At 42.9% G+C, this 15,390-nt stretch overlaps 1 protein-coding gene across 1 annotated transcript in view; it reads left to right on the top strand.

Moving 5' to 3' along the window:
• Nucleotides 1–207: 207 nt before the first annotated feature.
• Nucleotides 208–15,390, top strand: part of ppfia3 (PTPRF interacting protein alpha 3) — a 29,240-nt gene continuing 14,057 nt past the window's right edge. Inside the window, exons 1-14 of the mRNA XM_037689211.1 lie at nt 208–610; nt 8,126–8,227; nt 8,309–8,548; nt 8,852–8,911; nt 9,020–9,148; nt 9,241–9,333; nt 9,813–9,865; nt 10,015–10,108; nt 10,293–10,427; nt 12,048–12,131; nt 12,360–12,491; nt 13,032–13,094; nt 13,175–13,254; nt 13,746–13,911. Coding sequence (XP_037545139.1) covers nt 266–610; nt 8,126–8,227; nt 8,309–8,548; nt 8,852–8,911; nt 9,020–9,148; nt 9,241–9,333; nt 9,813–9,865; nt 10,015–10,108; nt 10,293–10,427; nt 12,048–12,131; nt 12,360–12,491; nt 13,032–13,094; nt 13,175–13,254; nt 13,746–13,911 — 1,776 coding nt within the window. The 5' untranslated portion in view covers nt 208–265. The remainder of the gene's footprint in view (nt 611–8,125; nt 8,228–8,308; nt 8,549–8,851; nt 8,912–9,019; nt 9,149–9,240; nt 9,334–9,812; nt 9,866–10,014; nt 10,109–10,292; nt 10,428–12,047; nt 12,132–12,359; nt 12,492–13,031; nt 13,095–13,174; nt 13,255–13,745; nt 13,912–15,390) is intronic.

The following is a 15,390-nucleotide window of genomic DNA, read 5'->3' as shown; positions in this document are numbered from 1 at the left end:
AGTAAACGTCGGATCCCGGGGTCAGAGGTCGTCCACTAAAACCCGCACTTGTCCCTGCTCCCCACCTCCTGTCCTCACCCTGATCCTCACACCACCCCTCCATCTCCGGTCCTCTCCCCCTCAGTTTTCCCTCACACATGTTCCTGTGATCCTCACATCCTGCCCCCCCCCCCCCCACCCCCACCCCCCAGAACAAGTTGTTGTTCTTTTCATGAGCACAGATCAGCTGTTCTCCAGATAACGCCTCTCGCTCCCAGGCCTCAAGATGATGTGTGAGGTGATGCCCACCATCTCCGAGGACGGGCGAGGCGGAGGGGCGGGCGGCTCGTCCTCCCCGGCGGGCGGAGCAGGAGGAGGGATAGGTGGTGGGGTGGGAGGCTATGGCAGCCGAGACCCCCGTGGCGGTGGAGGAGGAGGCGGAGGGGGTGATGAAGGAGGGAGCACGGGGAACCTGGAGTCTCTGATGGTGAATATGCTGACGGAGAGGGAGAGGCTGCTGGAGAGCCTGAGGGAGACGCAGGACAGCCTGGGGACGGCACACCTTCGGCTGCGAGAGCTGGGACACGAGAAGGAGTCCCTGCAGAGACAGCTGTCAATCGCCCTGCCACAGGTACGGGCACTCGGGAGGGACAAAAACTTCTCTCTGTCCATTTTCCAAATGAGCTGCATGTACAAAAAGTTTAAATCACAAATTATTGATTGTTTTCATATAAATCAGACAAAATGGCCGATTAATGAGATCATTTAGACGTTTTTTTTAAGTAAAAAATAACCATAACTTTACAATAAATGAGAAAACATCTGCGCAAGGAGGGCGGAGTTAAAGAATCTGAAAACAACAAAAACAGAAACTCTGCAGAAAAGACAAAAAAACTTGTTACAAAAGGGTCCAAAATTCAAAACTTAGTTCAAACCAAGGGCCAGTTTTATCAAAACGTGAACTAAAGTCGTCTCTTCTTGGCTGCAAGTTCCTCATCAAGAGTTCGATCGCTGTCGTTTGACGTTCAAAATCAATAAAATTGAAATCAACGATCTAATCTGAGCTTAAGGTTGGCTCACTGTCAGGAGAAGTCTGCAGAAAATGAAGTTTGTGTAATGTTTGTAATCAAAATGAGAGGCTACAAAAATGTCTTGCATTGAAAATATCATCCCGAGGCCCAGATGTTTACAACGGCCATATTTGGCCCTCGGGCCTTGAGTTGGACACGCGCCTTACAGACTGCTCATACGTGACGTTTGAACCTGAAATGATCTCTCGCTGCCAAACACTTAGAGGGATAATGTTTTTACCCGTGTCTGTTTTTGTCTGTTAGCGAAATATCTCATGAACCACTGGACGGATTTCAGTGAACAGCTCGTCCGAACAAGCCGCTAGCTCAGGCCGCGTTACAGATGTGGAGCTAAAACTTGAACAAGCGGCGAGTGTTTCGCACCAAACCCTCAAAGAGCGAATCCATTATTAGACATCGTTAACAATTAAACGTAACGTTATTCTCCATCAGCTCTCATTGTAAGTGAAAGTCGGCAGGTATTTTAATTCAGATTTTAACCTTTCTTTTTAGTCGGTTACTGATTTATCAGCTACTAGTTCATCAGTAATAAATCATAATTTGACTTTTAGAACTGAAGCATGTTTGTTTGTTTGTAAATATTTTCGTGATCAGGAAAAAGCCTCATAAAGTCTGAATTTTACAGTATTTAGATGTTTTTAGAGCCACTTCGGTGGATTTCTGTTCTGTGGAGCACAAAGCAAACAGTCTGGTTCATGTTCGACGTCGTTTCATCCAAAGAGAAACGGCGTTCGAGAAGATTCGGGTGAATGCGTCTCCGTGCGCGGATGTGTATTCTGAGGAAGAGAGCCTCCTTTCAAATCAGGCGCCGGATTAAAATAAACTTTGATGTCAGCTGAACGTCGGCCAAGATGGCCGAATATAAATCGGACCATAAATTCAGCCCAGTTATGAATCAGAACACGACGGTGATGATATCTGAACGACGGCAGCTTCATTTCTGATGTTTGCTGCGTAAATCAAAACGTTTGGATTTATGGAAGCTGCTTGGAGGAGACAGAACGACCTGACGAGAAGCTCCTGACAGCTCTGAAAGTTCTGACCCGACTGTGAAAACGTTCTGTTTGCAGCCTTCAGGCGAACCTGTAATCTGTGCTTTACTGCGACAGTCGGTCCGGTTTACAGAACAGCTGAGGCTTTTAAACTTTACGACAGTTTCAGTTTCTTCTGGATTTGCTGACTGACTTCATCTGGAGCTTTTCTGCTTCAAATTAATAAAACAAGTTAAAGACAACATAAATATTTGATAATTTACAGTTTTTTTTGTTGGTAAAAGTTAAAATAATGTCATAGAAGCTACAAAAATCCATGTTTTTGTGACTTTAAGTCTACTTTACTTTGGACAGTTTAGGGTTTAGTTGTTATTCTATAATTTAATATAATTTTAACATAAACGTCAAACTATTACGTAGTTAAAAAAAATTAATAAACCATAAATTATTGATCAGTTGTTGTAAATCTAATGCAGCATCCTCAGAGACAAAACAAGTTTTTTTATGGTAAAAAAATAAAGTTTTTTTTAAGGACGTTTTTAAAGTTTGTAGAGTCATAGTATTGTTTGTTTTATTTATTTATTAAAAACAAAGTGTATTCACATTTTCTACAAATGTAAAAAATTAAAACAAAACTCAAAACTATAAAATATTCTAAAACAAAAAAGCATAACATTTAAAATAATCTAAAATTTAAAATACAATAAATAAAATAATAAAAATAGAACAAGATTTAATCAATATTAAGAAACTTAAGACATATCAATACATTATAAAATAAGAATTGTTTTTTATAAATAATAGTTTTATAAATGGGCTAATTATTTAAAAATAAAAAAAAATAATCTTACTAATTCAATTAAAACAGAGTTTAAGTCCCAAATTGCCCAACAGGTAGAAGGAAAATGTTTAATATTTCTAATGAATAAGAAAGAAACATTAAATGTTTGTAACATCAGAACTAGAAGCTGCCGCCTGAGGAATTAATTTAACTGAAGAACAGATTATTAAAATATTTAATTATAAACAGGCAGAAGTCGGACGCCTCCATCGCCGTTCTCTTCATTTCTGTCTGAGTTATGAAAACATGGTGGAGGGGGGCTGCAGTGAGAGCAGGCGGTCATGAGAGGGCCGTATTACCTCAGATCAATAACGCGCCGAGGCAGGAAACCTTCGGCTGCTGTAGATGAGTTCAGCGAGTTTGTCTGTGTGTAGAAGCTGCCAGGAGAGGGAGGCAGCGTGGAGAGAAAATAACGGAGTCCTTCGAACAGACACCACCAGATGGAGGAAATTTGCACTTTGCTGCAGATTATTAATCCGCCTCCGTTTTAGATGTTGCTTTTCATGACAGGAGACTGAAAGAGCCGAATGATTTCAGACCAGGAGGTCTCTGACATCCTTCAGGCTCTTGCTCCCTTCTCAAACGCCTCTTCCTCTCGCTCCTCAGCTCAGAGACTCGACATGGGTCGAACACGCTGTACTTTTTCACGGGTTTGGGCCGGAGGAGGGTGTGAGGTGTGTGCCGCGTGTGGAGGGAACGGATCACCGTCACCACGGCGAGGAAAGATGGCAGCGTGCACGCATCACGGCTCTTTAATGACTGTTTACATAAGCAAATAAAAAACACGCATGATTTGGCACACACGTGTTCGGGGACATGCTCCGGGTCATGTGTGTGTCACGCCACGATGACAGCTGCAGCACTTCCTGCATCACTTGTTTACAGGAAGAATCAAACGCCCAGCAGTCCTCTGAGGGATGCATATTGCCCGCCATCTTTAATATCACCGTCTGTTCTCAGAGCTTGAGTTGAGGATGACTCTCAGCTACTCCTACACCAAACTGTAGCTCAATATCTGTCAAATTGACTGGTGGCCATCTTGAATGGATTTACCTCCAAAAGTCAGTCAGCTGCAGATGGAAAATTTCATTTAAATCTGCCCCGGGGTTCACAAGATATTTTGCTAACAGACAGACGAAAGGACACACAGGGTCTGGTCTGCCATGAGAACCGAAATGAAGACAACAGATTTAGTTGTGAGGTCAGTAAAAGACACCAGTTGCCAGTACGAAACCGCTCAGGTTCGATTTCTATTCCCCTCAGGATCGTTTAACAACAGGAGGCGGAGCTTATTGTGGAATTAAATCAACTTCAGGAGCAACACGGATTAAATCCAGGTGTCGGGTTGTAGATCATCTCAAACTGCAGACTGTAGAGATTCTGATGAGGTCTAGAGGATTTAAAGTCCAACGTATCCCTAGGACTCAATGTGCTGAGTCAGCAATCACACAATGCTGAGTCAGCATTTACACGATTGTTTTTCATGTTGGTAGTTTGTTCCGTGCGTTGTTTGGACTCAAACTACTTCCATTAACTGTCGTAAACGAGCTACTGTTCTGGCCCCTTTAGAGCCTTTTAGCATGTAGCTCCTGTTTTGCTACCTTTAGCTGATTTCTGCTACTTTCAACTAGTTTTAGTTCTTGTTCTACTACTTAGAGCTATTTTTTTGCTTATTTATTTTTTTTACCTACAGTTTTGCTACTTTTAGCTTTTAGCTATGGTTTGATATTTTTGGCTATTGACTAGAATTTTACAATTTGGCTACTTGTAACTTTTAGCTACACTTTGGCTAAATGTACTTTTTAATAACAGTTTTTAATCCTTTTATCTTTTAGCTATGGTTTAAAAGTTTAGTTACTTTTAGCTTTTAGGTGCAGTTTCACAAATTTTAGCTTTGAGCTTCTATTTAGCCAGTTTTACTTTATGGCATTTGTTTGACTACTTTTAGGCTAGGTTTTATGGCTTTTAGCTTTGAATTTTCGATTTGCTAATTTAAATTTTCAAGATTTTGATGCTTTTTTGTTTTTAGTCACCAATTTGCTCCTTTTATCTTTTAGCAACAGTTTTGATGCTTTTAGCTAATAGCTATAGCTCTCGTACAAGCATTTGGCAACACTTTTGCTAAGTTTAGCTTTTATCTATAGTTTTGCTAACCTTAGCTATAAGCTACAGTATTTCTAATTTTAGATTTTAGCTTTGCTTTGGTCACATTTAGCATTTAGCTACATTTTTCCTGTGTTTTGCTTTTATCTATAGTTTTGGTAATTTTACGTTTTAGCCAGTGTGTTGGTAGTTTTAGCATTTAGCTTCAGTTAGCAGCTTTCTGTTTTTAGCCCTGGTTTAGCTGATGTGGCTGTTAAATACTGTTTCTGTAGTTTTACTAATGCCTCTTTCAGCTTTAAAAACTGAGTTTTAGCTTCTTCATCAGCTGTCTTTGACATCGTTTAGCGCTCACGCTGCTTTCTTACAGTTTAAAAAAAAAAAAAGAAACTCAGACTCGTCAGATTGTAGTTTGTGGTTCTATGGTGAAACCGCAGCAGGAAATCTTTGTGTCGGCCGTTTGTTAAAAATTATGGAGGGTCTCCTTGAGCTGCCAGAGCTGCTCAGGCATGTGGATGTGTAGGTGAAGGACTTCGGCGGGCGTCCCGCGGTGTCCAATGTTTCTTCGGCTCCTTCGGCTGCAGGATGAGGCTTCACTCTGGCAGCTTTCACCCCATAAACTCTCAGGAACCTGCAGGAGCCTGACTGAAAATGATCACATCACCTTCTGTTAAACCGTTGGACAACATGTGTTTCAATTTTGTCTGAGTCGACATTTTAGCTGTTTTTGGACAAGAAATTCCACAGAAAACCCAAAGGAAGAAATTTAAATTTAAATGCTGTAAAGATTTTCTGGAAACTCCTAACCCCTGCTAACGTTTAACAGCTAAACTTCCCCACATGTACGATGTATTCCTGTGGGTTTTACGAAGCACGCTCGTAAAACTTGAAGGAATTTAAAGCAGACTTTGAAAAAGTGTGAAGACTTTAGAACAAACTAGTATATAGCTGATTTTAATTACAGGCCGTATTTGCTTTTTCTCAGAAAAGACAAACCTGACTTGATGTGATTTGGACATTTTATATTCTTCCTATTGTTTAAAATGTGTATTATTTTTTATTTTGCACACAGCAGCAGTATTAAGAATGGTTCTCTGGACTTGAGCTGTACTTTCATTATTATTTTATAAGTGCATATAAATTACAGAACATGCACAATAACTTGAACATTTCCATACTGGTAATAAATATTTGTATAAATCAGCCTTTAGACTAGGGGTGGGCAACATTTTTTTTCCAGAGCAACAAATCAAGTTATTAAGAGTAGTTGAAGAGAATCAGAATATTAAAGTTTCTATATGACCGATAATCTGGAAAATTATTTTCAGGCATTTTTTCTGGTTGTAGCGTAGTTATTAGCATGCTTGAAATAATAATAATAAAAAATGTCTACCCAATACTCTTTAGGACTTTTTCTGTAAACTGACTCCGCTCCGCTGAGGTGCAGCCGGCCGAGGCTGTTAGAAAATACGTCCCATCTTTACAACTGTTCCAGTAAACCTTATAAATGAATGAATATGCCTTTTATTGTCACTAAAAAAACATATACAATGAGATTAAAAGCAACTCCTCTCACCGTGCAAACAGTAAAAATAAATAAATAAAAGCGTGCTAAAAACAGTAGTAGTGGTATTTCACATGCTGCAGATATCGCTCATTTATGGCATTGTACAATATTGTCAATAAATTAAGTATTTAGATATTTAAACATATTTAACAATGCACAACAGGTGGGTAAAAGGAAGTCCAGGGGTATGGAAGGTTAGGCTGTGCAGTCATTGTACACGTGAGTTCAAAATGGTTATGGCTTTTGGAGGAAAAAAAAAACACTTCTTGAATCTGTTCATTTTGTTCTGCTGCACCTGAGAACAGCAGTTCAAACGGTTCGAAACCAGAGTGAGAGCTGTCCTTGATCATATGTTTTGCTCTGCTGAGACATTGGGAGATGTAAATATCCACCAGGAAGGGGAGAGGGCATCCAATGACCTTCTGCACTACCTTTACTACTCTGGAGCCTCTCCCTGTCTGTCACGGTGCAGCTGCCGTACCATACTGTGATTCAGTCCATCAGCAGGTTCTCAGTGGACGAGCGGTAGAAGGTCAGCAGCAGGTTGGAATCCAGGTTGTTCTTCCTGAGAAGGCTCAGGAAGTGAAGCTGCTGCTGAGCCTTCTTGATGACCGCTGTGATGCTGAGAGGTCAACGGAGATAAGAATGCCAAGAAACCGGAAGGGAAGGTGTGGACCTTCTCCACACATTCACTCTGTGTATGTAGAGGGGCGCTGGGTCAGTGCACTTCCTGAAGTCGATGATGACCTCCTTGATTTTCTTGGAGTTCAGAGCCAGGTTGTTCTCTGAACACCAAGTTGCCATCTTCAGGACCTACTTCCCGTAAGCTGTCTCATCTCCCTTAGGATGAGTCCGACCACTGTGGTGTGGGTGTAGAGACAATACTGGAGGGGGCTCAGCACACAGCCCTGTGGTGAGCCGGTGCTCAGCATGTGAGTGGAGGAGTGATGGGGGTCAATCTCATAGTCTGGAGCCGGTTGTTGAGAAAGTCCCTTACCCAGGCACATGTGAGAGGGGGAAGCAGTGAATGTCTAGTTTGGTGATGAGAGTGTCTGGGAAGATCTGGACGTAGCTCTGCTGCTGATCCAGATGAATTCCTCTGTGGACCTGTTCGCATGACATGTGAACTGATATGGGTCAAAGCCTGGAGGGAGATGGCTCTTGATGGCTGAAGAACCAATCTTTCAAAGCATTTTATGATCACCAGACTGAGGACCGCAGGACAATAATCATTCAGGCTGGCAATGGAGGACTTCTTTGGAACTGGAATGATTGTAGTTGATTTTAGGCCGGATAGGGTGACTGTCTGGGCCAGGGAGAGGTTGAAGATTCTGGTAACGATGACTGCAAGCTGGTGGGCACCAAGATAGTCAAAGACCTCATGGAAGGATTCAACATGGAGTCACAGGCGTCTGTCTGTGGCTATGCTGTCCTTGTACGCCTTGGCCGTATATCATAGGGACGACATCTATGCTCATAAAAAATGAGCATAGATGGATGGATAATACAAGGATCCATGACCATTAATGTTCTTTTTGATCTTCTGACCTTTCAGGAGTTTGCCGTTCTGACCAAAGAGCTGAACCTGTGCCGGGAACAGCTGCTGGAGAGGGAGGAGGAGATCGCAGAGCTGAAGGCAGAGAGGAACAACACACGGGTCGGTATCTGCCGGGTCTCTGCTCTGTTCTCGTTATCCAATCTTCACCTCCTGAGATCCTTCATCGTGTTCTTCTTCTAGCTGCTGCTAGAACATTTGGAGTGCCTGGTGTCCCGCCACGAGCGCAGCCTGAGGATGACTGTGGTGAAGAGGCAGGCCCAGTCTCCGGCCGGGGTCTCCAGTGAGGTGGAGGTCCTGAAAGCCCTCAAGTCCCTGTTTGAGCACCACAAAGCTTTGGATGAGAAGGTCCGGGAAAGGCTCCGGGTGGCTCTGGAGCGCGTGGCGGCCCTGGAGGAAGAGCTTCAGACTTCCTCCCAGGAGGTGAGTGTCCTGCTTTTTGTTTGGTTCCAAATTAAAACAGAAGAAGCAGAGCTGGAGTTGTTTTACTGATTAACTCAATAGTTTTAAATACATTTTTTTAAATATAATTTTAATTTGGTTTTTACTGTTGATCTTAACTTGTCAATTAACCAACTGTTAAAGGTCCATCTAGGGACGGGTGTTGCGAATTAACTTTGACTATCTACTCTGTGATGCAGACATTAGATTGTTTTGATTTATGTTTCTTGTATCTGTCCCTACCAAATAAAAAATAAATAAATAAAATGTTTTCTCGTGTTTCAGGTTGTTTCTCTAAAGGAACAAGTCAAACGACGACAGCAAGGACTCGACAACGGCAAGGAGGTAAAATATGTTTGGCTGTTGTTCACGAGCATAATCTGCAAATAATCTGAACTCAGAGTTTAAGTGAGTTGATCCAAACTTCTTCATGAAATGAATACTTTCGTCCAGCGGCTTCCTAACGGGCCGTCCTCCATTTTGGACGACGGAGAGGTGGACCGTCAGAGAGAGGGCGAGATCGAGCGTCAGCGGTCGGAGCTGGGGCAGCTGAAGGAGCGGCTAGCCCTCATGTGCAGACAGGTGCTTCATTCAAAGATGCTTCCATTCCTTTAAACGTGACCCAGAAAGAACACTGCTTCACCGTGACCTTTTGACCTCTCACTTCCTGTCAGGTGGGTGAGATCGAGGAGCAGCTCACGTCTGCCAGGAGGGAGCTGGCCCGATCGGAGGAGGCCAACCAGAAGCTGCAGAGGGACCTGAAGGAGGTGAGAGCAGCCGACAGACGTCCAACCGTCACAGAGTGTGTGTCTGTTTGCAACACACACACACACACACACACACACAGGAAGCAGTTTGCTATGGTAACAAAGTGTTGGAGTGTTTGCCTGCTTGGCATCAGCGGCTGCTACTGTACGCCAAAGAGCCTCTACCCTGTCGCCATGGCGACAGTCATCAGTAGCGCTGCAGGCGTTTCTCACATGGACGGGGCCCGTTAATCAGTCAGTACGCTGGCAGCCAGTTAAAAGGTGTGCGGCGCGTTTTGGGACGAGATGCAGTCGAGCCAGTTTAACACACGCGCGTGCACACACACACACACACACACACACATCAGTTACATAAAACACGGGAAATCTGTCAGCAGCAACTATTAGGCATCAATTTTCATTATTCAGTTATGAACAGTTGACATCTCTCCTTCTCTTCTCTGCCTCTTGAACTTTGTACTTTTGTGTAATTTTCCCAGGCGCTCTGTCAAAGAGAAGACATGGAGGAGAGGATCACCACATTAGAGCGCAGGTTTGTGCTTTGTACATTATAACCCGCTGAGTCAATATCCTTTTATTTAATGAACATTATTAGTAATATTTGCTTTACTTTTCTTTTTCAATCACTCTTGGAAAAGCCCTCTCTGACTTGTACGTCTGATGTTTTGCTGCGGTTTGCAGGTACCTGAGCGCCCAGAGGGAGGCGACGTCTCTCCACGACATCAAAGACAAACTGGAGAACGAGTTGGCCAGCAAGGAGTCCCTCCATAGACAGGTGTGGACGTCTCTTCATCTCTTCGTGTGTCCGTGTCTCTGCTGCTGATTGGCAGCTCGGCTCGGGTTCACGCCGGCACACGGCGCGGCGTAAACGTCTTTGGCTTTGATCACGTCTGCTGCCCTGGGCCGTCTTCGCTCAGAACGTTTTCAGTCCTTCTCTCTGTCACTTGATTTTCCTGCAGAGCGAGGAGAAGAACCGGCAGCTTCAGGAGCGTCTGGACGATGCCAAACAGAAGCTGCAGCAAACCCTGCAGAGGGCCGAGACGCTGCCTGAGATCGAAGCGCAGCTGGCGCAGAGGGTGGCGGCGCTCAACAAGGTACCCCCACCCTCAACAAAACCCACTGCTGGTGCATCTTTGAGGCAGAGAAGTGACTGTAAAACACCACAGTTAACTCACTGTAAAAAACACAAAAAAATGACTACGTCTTTTCCGCCGTACACGTCGCACCGCCCTATAAGTCGCATCAGTCCAAATATGTCTAGTAAAGTGGAAAAATCCATAAATACATTGCTTCGCCATATACGTTGCATCCATTATGCGTCACCGCTGACAACCCAGAAATGTGAGCCAGTGCCAAAAATCGATTGGTTTCCAAAAGGCGGGAGCGTGCACGGAAGGATTTTAACAAGAATTTAACAAGAATACTTAAAAACAATTGTTTGCTTGCTCAGAATTATAGTAAAGGTGTGTCTCCGTCTAACTTTTGTTTAATAAATGCACTTAGATGGTCAAATCAGCTGCATTTCTAAAGCCGATATGCGGAAGCGGCATGCGCAGAGGGACGAGTCATTGTGCATTTCTTCAAAATTTAACACGCTAACCACCTAAAAACATTTATTTGTTTGCTCAAAATTATAGCAAAGGTGTGTCTCAGTTGAACTTTTACTTAATAAATGCACTTTAATGGTCAAATCAGCTGCATTTCTCCAGGGAAGTGCAGCGAAATGAAGCTGATTTGACGGTTGCTCCAAGCTAGCAGAATGAAGCTGGCAGGCTATGGCAAGCCGATTGTGTCATTAATAGCCACTTTTACCTATTACATGACACAACGGCATGCCATACTCCTCGAGTGCCATCTAGCGGCTGAAAATGGTAATGTTCAATATTTTCAGTCAGAATGAATGAAAACATCATATCTCAGCCAAAAATTGGTTTATAAATATGGGAAAAACATAAATACATCGCTTCAACGTATAAGTCGCAGGGCATGCAAATTATGCAAAAAATGCGACTTATACAGCAAAAAATATGGTAAATCTCAGTCATGTTTACAGGTAGATATGCATTCCTTCAAGGAATGTTAGTCCTGTTAATTTATCTTTTAAACCAACACACACACAAAACATAAGAATGCATGCAGAGTGAACAGACCCCAGTGCAGAGATGTATTTGCATAAACATGTATGGGTCAGCTTGTAGGCAGGAGCAAGCGTGTGCACACTGTACACATTCACATTGCATGCATGAGTGACAGAAACACACAAGATGTCAAATGACAGATGAACACTAAATATTTTTATCAAGATGAAGCCAATAATTTCAACCATCTTGGCTCAGGGTGCCAGAATCAGCCCAACTATTTGATCCTTGGGCGCTGAACACGTTGGGAACTGCACGCCACAAATTCCTCCTTTAATCGTTAATTATTCCTGTAAACACCATTTTCACTCATGCCAAATAAAAGTGCATTGCACTCACATCTCCTCCCCATCACTGAAACCTCAGAAATGGCCGAAGTTTCATTTTACGTGTTTGGGCAGGGTGGCTTTTGTGGCAGGATCACGATAATGCTGTGTAAGAAACAAGCTAACAACATGTGTACAGGCATGTAACCAATAATAGACTCTGTCAACAAGATTTCTCCTTTTGTGCTAATTTGTATAAGCGTTGCAACATGGCTGTCGCTCTCAACCTGCTTCCTCTCCGATCGTTCAGGCAGAGGAGCGTCACGGCAACTTTGAGGAGCGGCTGCGACAGATGGAGGCACAACTGGAGGAGAAGAACCAGGAGCTACAGAGAGTGAGTCATGCTCTGTTCTCATCCTCCCCCTCGTTCCTTTTTTGTCGAGCTTTACGTGACACAAAGGCGCGCAAATTTTCTAAAGCGCTCTATTTGACCGTGCACGTTCAGATAAAAGAACTCTCGGGTTTTGTGGTATTAGCTCCCCTCTCACCCACCTTTCTCTCCCTCCCCATCGATGACGTTTTTTAATCTTTCTTTCTAAATCATCTTCCTGTGTCCTTTCAGGCGAGGCAGAGGGAAAGGATGAACGATGAGCACAACAAGCGCCTCTCCGACACCGTGGACAAGCTGCTGTCCGAGTCCAACGAGAGGCTGCAGCTCCACCTGAAGGAGAGGATGGCCGCCCTGGAGGAAAAGGTGACCCGCTCAGTCCAAGAAAGATGTCCCAAACTGTTTCTGTCTCTAATCTGAACTCCAAAACTCCAGTAAATATGGCTAAATAAACTGGTTTGTTCACTTACTTCTCCCCATGTGACCAGAACTAGAGTAACTTCTCAAACTTTTCCTACTAAATCAGACATTTACTGCACAGTCAGCTGCACAAAACATCCAATCATCCATCCATTTACTTTACTATTTTTTCTGTGTAGGCGTGCAGGGAAGCTGGTGCCTTTTTAAATATAAAATGTTTGGTCTGATTTTAAAACTTAGAAAAGAAACAATAACTTGTGGTTTTGCATTATAGTGTTGGACTGTTTGGCAGCATCAGTATGAATGAAGGCTCAGTAATTCACAATAAATGTAACCTTAATAGTACAGTTTCTGTTTTTAAACAATGTTAATATATTTTTTTTACTGCATGTAGCAAGTGCAACAATAAAGGTGCATTATGCTAAATTTATTGCATGCACGGTTTGCCAGTTTCTCTTTAGTATTTGGGTTGTTCTTTCTCCCCAGAATGCTCTATCTGAGGAACTGTCAAACATGAAGAAACTCCAGGATGATCTGTTGGCGAACAAGGTAATGAACATCATCGCTAGCTAAGGTCAGAGGACTTTTCTACTACGTCCAGCTGACCCCCGTTTCTTTCCCACCTGCAGGACCAGCTGATAGCAGAGCTGGAGCGTCTTCAGCTTGAGGTGGACCAGCTGAGAGCTCGGCCTGGGGGCTCTTACTCCAGGTTGGTGCCACAGAAAGCCACCAGTTCTGGTTTTTACTCTGAGAATCTTGTATCGTCTTGCCTGTTAAAAGATGCAAATGTTTTGCATCTGCTCTTGGCACTAAATCACTCCACGCTTTGAGCGCTCACATTACCTGTGTTGATAGGTGCTGTGCACGCTCGCTGCACAAACACTCAAATTATCTGACATTAACTGTCGCTTTTTCTCTGTCTGTCATGGCTTTTGTAGGTCTGCTGACAGAAATATAACGTAATGTTCCCCGCGCGTCTTTTAACTCTTTTTAGAGTTTTTCTGTTTGTTTATCTGAATGTGCTGTTTTATCTTCTCCTTCCTTGTTCCATAAATCTGCTTGAACTCAGCATTCCTCAGCTTGTTTGCTTCTTGATTGTTTTGGATTTATCCTCTTACTGAAGTCTCCAACAACAGCCTTATTCACTGCAGGGATAAGAGCTGAATTATCTGAAACTGTTTTTACTTTTTATCTCTGCAGTCGCTCTCTGCCAGGTAGTGCCCTGGAGCTGAGGTATTCCCACGGAGGCGGGTCCCTCCCTACAGGCTCCACTGCTCACCTGGATCCCTTTAATACCTCGGCCGGGAGCGTGGTCAGGCGAAGCCACCGGGCCCGCTGGAGCACCGCCCATGAAGACGCGAGCAAGGTAAACCTCATGAAGACGTAGATCTGAAACAGTTTGTGACATTTTTTTTTTTTTAATGACGATCTGGGAGCGTTGATTTGACAGTGCAGATGTTTGTTGTCATGCTTGGTGCATTTTCTCTATTTGCTTTATTAAGCTTGTCTCCGATGGAAGTTCAGGCAACAAAGTAAACAATAGAGTAAGAGTAGAGTATAGTAGAGTATTTAAAAGTAAAGCAGAGTGGAGTGGAGGCAAGCAAAAGAGTAGACAGGTGTAACATAGAGTAGATTAGAGTGATGTGCAATAGAATTAAGTAGAATAAATAATAAATAATGGAGTCTGAGGGTCCTACCCCAGCGAATTTTGGATAGAGTAGATGCCATTTTCTGCATTCTGGTGTATTTTACAAAGGTTTATTACAGTAGATTAACATGAAACTAAAGATGTAAACTCATTATTGAAATGACTGCAAAGCGTTTGTAATGTAAAACCGCTGCAGCTCTGCAGTAAGGGGCGTTCACTTCAGGCCAAATTCAAGTTGCTGATTTGTCAGTTATAAACATCAACATTAAAATAAACAAACATTTGAAATATATCAGTCTGTGTGTAACAAATGAATATACAAGTTTCACGTTTTGAATGGAATTACTGAAATAAATCAACTTTTTCCACAATATTCTAATTTTATGACCAGCACATGTATTTCAAATGTACTTTTAATCACTTTATGTGTGATTTATAAGTGCAGGATCATTTCTCATTTAATTAGTAGATCCCACACCGGGGTCAGCTGAGCCTCGTCATCCTCCTCCCTGCTCCGCAGTGATTCACACATCTGATTGTTCACAAAAGTGCAGGAACTTATGCATAGTGCAAAACTTTAATTATATTTGTGTTTTTTTAATAAAATTGCCCATGACTTTGAACTTTTAGGGGCGGAGATTTTTTTTTTTTAAAGAGCAGGAGCAGAAATGCGAAGGACCAGCTCTGATGTGAATTCAAAAATGTTCCAGACAAAACCAGCTCTGATGTGATATTAGGAAGCTTTGTTTAAAATTATAGTTTTATTTAGTTAATAGTTTTACAGTCACTCTTTGTCAGGCGGGCTGAAAAATACGCAGTGTGATCCTTCAAATGCGCAGACACGGCCGTGCACCTCCTCCTATCCTGTCTGCTCCAGAACACGCAGCTAACTCCACCCGAACGGGCAATGAAGAACCAATCTGCGCATGCGTCTAACAGAAACTGAGACTTACCACTTGTGTATGTCGACCTGCGTCAAGAGTGAGTCATTGACAGAAGTGGTGGAGAGAATCCGGTGATTCTTAAAAATAAAAGTTTTTTTTGTTTGTTTTTTCTGTGCGGCCCGGTATAGATTGACCCACGGCCCGGTACCGGTCCCGGACCGGCCCGGTGGTTGGGGACCACTGCAGTAGAGTACAGTAGAACAGAGTAGAGTAGAATTGAGTGAAGTACAGCAGAGTAGAGTAAAATAGAGTA

This window comes from Nematolebias whitei, chromosome 15 (assembly GCF_014905685.2).
Source record: "Nematolebias whitei isolate Nwh7 chromosome 15, NemWhi1, whole genome shotgun sequence".
NCBI classification, from domain to species: Eukaryota; Metazoa; Chordata; class Actinopteri; order Cyprinodontiformes; family Rivulidae; genus Nematolebias; species Nematolebias whitei.
Note: the sequence above shows the minus strand (reverse complement) of the source record. Positions and strands in the feature narration are given on the sequence as shown.